Source organism: Glandiceps talaboti, chromosome 2 (assembly GCF_964340395.1).
Source record: "Glandiceps talaboti chromosome 2, keGlaTala1.1, whole genome shotgun sequence".
NCBI lineage: Eukaryota > Metazoa > Hemichordata > Enteropneusta > Spengelidae > Glandiceps > Glandiceps talaboti.
In genome coordinates, this window is record NC_135550.1 from 7436894 (window position 1) to 7443479 (window position 6586).

A 6586-nucleotide genomic window follows, 5' to 3' on the forward strand; every position below is an offset into this window, starting at 1 on the left:
GTGCTTGAGTGTCGCATCAAATTAACTTAGAGGGAGGGCACACTGTTTAGTACAATACTTCATATATTTGAAGTCAGTGGCAATTAGACATTATTTTAACTACACACATATATATGATACATTATTGTAATCTTAAACATGTGATGGTCTCAACAAAACTCAACTCAAACTTTCAAAGGGTCTCCAAAAGTTTTGACTAAGCCTACGCCCTGTTAACAGGTCATCAGGTCAGGATGAAAAACAAATTGTAATAATATCTTTGTTTAATTTTGTCAAATAGTTGGTTTTTGTTGTTGTTGTTTTTGTTTGGGGGGGGGGGGGTATCTGTATGTAGTATTTTCCATTTAGTAAAACTCAAAGTGCTCACAGTTCTATATCATTGGTTCTTTCTGTTGTAATAATTTTTGACCTCTTCATGGTGATGAGAAAAAATAAATCACTTGATAGCAAAACCAACCATGAAGTAGTCTAATGCAGATTTTTCTCTCTGTCTGCCTACTTTCCCTCTCAGTCTCTATATGCCTCAACTGTTCAGCCAGTCCTTTCCTGTCTCTCTCCTCACTCCCCTTTCCCCTTTCTACAGGCCATGAGTAACTTTAAAGCAAAAGGCAGTATACACAGATTGCAGCAATAAAACGACTGATTATAAATTGAAACTCTAATTACTGATAACATTACTGATGCATAAATGATGCATAAATGTTGGTCTTACTATGACACTAATGCATTTTAATACAAAGTGTAACCAAGTTTGAAATTACAACTTCTCAGCATCTTCAAAACCAGTTGTAATCATCCACCACTGATATATACCACTTGAACTTCGTTCATTACCCACTGTCGATAAATTTAAGAAGGGCATCAAGACGCATCTGTTTGCAAGAGCTTTCTAACTTTTACGACGATCTACTATTGTTTCTGTTCAGCACCATAGAACATTATGTGGTATTGGATTTTGGTGTTGTACAAATTCTTGATTGATTGATTGATTGATTGATTGATTGATTGATTGATTAATAGATAAAAAGGTTCTGATCACATCTACTTCCCTATAACAACAATACTGGTTGTAATAATAACGTAATAATAATAACTTTATCTAAAATCTTGCCCTCTCAGAGGCACTGATTTAACACATTAAACAACACCAACAAAATAAATAGTTAAATGAATATCAAAGGCATTACACAAAGACACAGGAAAAAGAAGAAAAAAGATACCTGTCGTATATGAATACACCAAAGCCAACCCAGATGTATTATGGGAAAATGTCATACTCATATTGAGGCAACTGATTTCAAACTTTTCTCTCTGTTGTAAAGCAGTCTGCATTGATCGCAATAGTAGAAGTTAATTACCACGATGAATTAAATTTGATTGTTTTTAACTCTGCTTGATTCAACAGATTGCCAGTTGAGAGATAAAACAATAACATTTAGAAGATCATGGGTGATGAAGTAGAAGAAGTGTCTGCTGCAGACTTGGACCTTTCAAAGAAAAAGCCAACCTCTGATATTGCAGACAAACACAAGATATTGAGGAAAGCGTTGGAATCTGATCTTCCACTAAGCAGTGACATAGACAAATGTATAGTACCGATAAAGGAAGAGCCACTCAGTCCTAAACCGTTGGAAAACACTGAAGGTGGTGGAGCTCAAGATCTTGAATCAGCCAAGTGTTATATATATGATCTGACGTTTCGTGATGATCGCTATATTGCCGATCAGTTAGAAGACCACCATAGAGGACAGTATCATTGTGCAGAACCAGTTGTTAAAGGCTTCAGATGTCACATTTGTAACCGGTCCTTCTCAAAGAAACAGACTCTGAAAAGGCATTCCATCTTGCATAGTGGTATCAAACCCTTCAAATGTGCTTTCTGTGCACACTCTACGTATCGTAAAGACCACCTACAAGCCCATATAAGAATCAAACATCTGTCTGGCAAGACCAAGCAAGCGAAATGCACAGTGTGTAATGTCGTCTTTTCAACCCACCAAAGTTTGACAAGTCACATGAAGAGTCATCGGAATCTCCATACATGTTTGCACTGTGGGGATGAGTTTTACAGTACTGGTGCTTTGGCTTCCCACATCAGGAACAGACACAGTAGCAACGCAGTTGGTCAGATGAATGGAACTGTGTACACCTGTGAGCCGTGCAGGTTTACCACGTCCAGTTCATCTCTGTATGACATGCATCTGAGATGTGAGAAACATAGACTGACTTGCCATGTCACTCCTCCGATGGACTTGCACAGCCCTTCCAAACACCATATGATAGATGGTGAGAATCCTATGACAGATTCAATTCCACAAAATGACCCAGATATGCAGTGCCAAATGGACCGGGGCACAGAAGAACAAGATGAGGATCAAATCAGGGCTGGTAATAGCAGTGTTAATCTTGTAGTGTCTACACCAGTTATCTCAAGTGTTATGTCTTTACAAAATTCAGCATACAACAGTATGTCTTCACCCACAAGAGAAGCTTCCTCTTCACCTCAAAGTACCCTTCCCACTACAGCAAATTCAAGTAACCATGCGGTTTCTCCAAGAGATAGCGGTAATGGGTCAGTAAGAAGCAGTCTATCTTCACCAGAAGACAGAATAGATGCAAACCAAAGTCAGCATTCATCTCCCTCAACAAGTCCAACAGTCTCAACAACAAATGAATCAGAAAAACGAGACAACTGGAGTAATATGCTACCAATATCAGGCAGGGAAGGAACCACTTGCAGCAGTTTGCTGAGAACTTTGGTTACCAACAACGCAAAGGCTGTGCTTATGGCCAAGTCTGGCCAGACAACCAAACCTCTGAATATATCATCAGAATCTCAGTGGAAGCGACGTGTTCGTGATAGTTCAACACAAGATGATGTGTGGAGATGTTCCTTCTGTCACATCATCTTTCCGGACAATGTCATGTATACAATTCACATGGGGTGCCATGGCCTTAAATCCCCATTTCAATGTAATATTTGTGCATATGAATGTATTGATAAATATGAATTTGCCTCCCATATAGCTCGGGGACAACACCGATTTTAGCAGCATTTTGGTGAATATGGGTTTAGCCACCAATATTGCTAGGGGACAACATAGATTTTAGCAGTGTCTTGATAAATATGTATGTGTGTGTGTGTGTGTGTGTGTGAACAATAGAAATGTTAGCCATATGGTCAGGGGACAATTCAACTCAGATTTTAGCAGTCTTATATGGTAAATGAGTTTGCCTTCCATATTGATAGAAGACAACACACATTTCGGCAGTCTAGTTCAATTTTCTTCTCATATTACCAGACAGTAGCATAGACTGTAAGATACATCACTTCCTTCCACCCTCACGGGCCAGCCCTTGTGGACAGGTTGACTGATGTATGAGGGTGCCCCATTACTGTGTACCTCACAGACTAAGGATACTCCTTAACATTATCCAAATATTTAGAATTTGGAGATGACAAAAACTTTTTCTCTCAAAATTTGTGCATGGGGTGCTGTACTGTTCATAGACAACACTGCATTCAGTATGATGCAAGTGAAATAGTAGGATGGACTTAGTGTTGAGATTCGGTAGTCAAAAAATGTTGAGCTTTTTTTTTCACGGATCCACTTTTGGCCTCTGTAGATTATGATTCATTCATAGTATTTATTGTTGACCTTAGCTCTGACTGAAATATTGTAATGTTTGGTCATTTTTGATGACAAATGTAAGTTTCACAAAGTCTTACTTTCAAAATCTATGATCACAATATTATGACCAAAAATCTTATCTGTAATCTGAGACAGATATATCGACCTTATAGAAACTACATGTGCATTCATCTCGGCATTGCATATTATATTGGACTAATATATACTAATGTATGTAAATAACAGAAGACACTTTCTACATGATGTGGTCATCTGTTTGTATATTTTTAAATGTAAAAGGGGCAAGTCTTAATCTTCATTGTTTACCTTGGTTGCCATGGTTATCTAAAGTTTCAGATGAAAAGTTACATCTAATATATTCTGTGTGTATTTAAATTATTATGCAGCAAATTTAGTCACCCATGAAACTCTCCCGGACACTATGTATCTATAGACTGTGTCTGTGTAACAGTGGGATATACAACTCCTAATCTGTCTCTGTGTTACTGTAACAGATTGTAACGTTGTTGTAGTAAGTATATTGCACTTGGTGTTTTTCACCACTCTTGTTCTACCGAAGACGTCATTCACTGAAGTGTGGCATGGCATGATCTCATGCAGATGTTAAAGCACACAAATTAGCAACCATAGTACTCAGTGAGGCTTTCTGTGAAATGTTGTACAGTTAGTACACATACATTTCTACATTGTATGCCACTAAAGTAATGCATATACTAGTCACCAAGCACCAAATCATAAAGTTTTGGACTGTCCCCTGTAACTTAACTATACTTTGTTCATAAATTTATAGAACGTATAGGGGTGTAACCCACTATTTGTATAACATCCTAGGTTGACCCCTGATTATCAGATGAAAGCACAAGATTGAAGCCATTCTTAACTCTTGCATCATCTCTGAAATGAAATGGAATATGCTACCTCTAGCTGTTATCTCCAGGTGCCCCCCCCCCCTCCCTGTAAAGGAATAAAGTTCAAAGATAGATGTATATGCCATCCTTTTTGACTAAGGTAGACTTTGCTCTACCCAAATTATAACCTGTTAGAACAGTGAATATCAGTACTACATTTTGTAAGGCTTAGAATGTTTAGTAGATTTTATTAAAAACAGTACAAGATTGTATGCATTTATCATGAATTTCTTCTTTTTTTTAAAAAGATATTTAATGTTAGTTTGTTGATTGTTTTTCTCTGAGGTGCAAATATTATCATGTTTATGGTTTTTAGTATCTGTTATACTTAGAATGTACATGAATATATATGTGTCTTTGTTTATCATGGTGTGTATGTATATACTAGCTGTGAATCCTGGTTTTAAAACTTATACTTATTTGGATATCTTGCCATTGTACTACCAACAAGTAAACAGCTTTAGTCATTTTAGTTCCAACTCCTGCACATGAGAGTGTATGTAGCTTTGAGAACATTTTTTTTTTTGAACTGACAGTAGTATATTTGTACAGGCATGACAATGACGTGTCTGTCTTTCAACATGTGAGCGTGTGTGGGGGGGGGGGGGGAATGGGTGGACGAATTGAAGTCAATTTAAACTAGAGAGTGTTGAAGTGTTTAGGATGTTACTTTTGGTGTCAAACCAATTATTGAAGACTGGGTATCCAACTTGGGTAAAAAAATTGTGAATTGTTATGTCAAATGACAAAATTATCGATGAAGATTTGTTTAAAAACACAAGTTGTTCTGACCCGGCCTTGGTTTGCAAATTAGGTCAGAAAATGTGATTTGTTTATTTTATTTTTTTTTTGCCAACAGAATCAATCACTAGTGCAATATTTATGGGAATGATTTTAACTGTATTTATTTAGACACTAAGAAAGGCCAAATGGTCAGATGTGAAAAAAATGATGTATAATTGTTCAAAATATCCAACATTCATAAATAGCACATACGTTCATAACCCAAGTGGTTCACTGAGGTCACTGTACAATGATGTGGTACTATGGTGCATTTGAAGGTCAACAAGATTTAGATTATGAGTACACACATTTCTGAACAGCCGGTTTGGGTCGACATGCAACCAGTCACCAAAGTAGTTCTACTATATGGTATGCCACGTGTTGTAAAATAGCTGCCATTGCCTGTAGCTAGCAAAATAAATTTAAGCAAATTGTATTGTAAAAAAATTATATTGTTTCCGTCGATTCAAAGTAAACTTCAGCGGTTCATATATACAAAATGGTGTATCAATAAATTGTTAGTTCTGTGAATGTATTAGTTGAAGACTCAGAAATGGTCCTCTTTGTTGTCACAAATAAGAAGAATTTCAACTTTTTAAGTTCAGTTCAAACAGTTTGCGCATCAATCAACTCCATTTCTTTCTCTCTCTTTTTTTCAAAGATATTAATTCAGCTTTTGATGCTTGCATTTTGCAGATGAATTATTTTGCGTGAGATTGAAGCATTTTAGTTCCATTTGTACTTGTATCTTACCTTCAAATGTCAATGAAGGTACAGCAAATGTTTGAAGATGTCGCAGTGTTTATAGAAAAAAATGTACACGTCAAACCCAAAGAAGTAGGATGGGTTAAATTTGAAAGGTTAAAATGCAAATTTGTTTGTTTGCAAATTATTTCTTACCTCATTTCATTGTATATACAGGGCCTATGGAATTGACCCCTCCTCTCTAACCAGCAATAAGTTGAAACTGCTGGTCATAACGTGTAGTGAGGCAAGGATCCAAAGTAACGGGTTAGTTAGTATATTTGCAGCAAATTTGACATTTTTAAAGAAAAATGGTACTTCGATATTGAACACTGGGTGAACATAATTGCAATGGAAAGTATTTATTATGGGTAGATAGTGGGGAATCAAGCTACATTGCTGTGACTGCAACATTTGGTACAGCTTGAACGGATCGGAGCGTATGCAGATTTATATTTCACAGTTTTGAAGGCACTTCAGACGTGCACTGTCAAAACA

General features: G+C 36.7%; 1 protein-coding gene across 1 annotated transcript; it reads left to right on the plus strand.

Moving 5' to 3' along the window:
* Window positions 1–1445: 1445 nt before the first annotated feature.
* LOC144453754 (uncharacterized) lies at window positions 1446–3653 on the plus strand. The gene has a single exon (XM_078145097.1). It carries the CDS (start codon window positions 1446–1448, stop codon window positions 3048–3050), a length of 1605 nt encoding a protein of 534 aa, XP_078001223.1. The 3' UTR covers window positions 3051–3653.
* Window positions 3654–6586: the final 2933 nt, after the last annotated feature.

Bases quoted from the DNA above. Each gene is read 5' to 3' on its own strand.
- LOC144453754 (XM_078145097.1), top strand. From the start codon at position 1,446: ATGGGTGATGAAGTAGAAGAAGTGTCTGCTGCAGACTTGGACCTTTCA.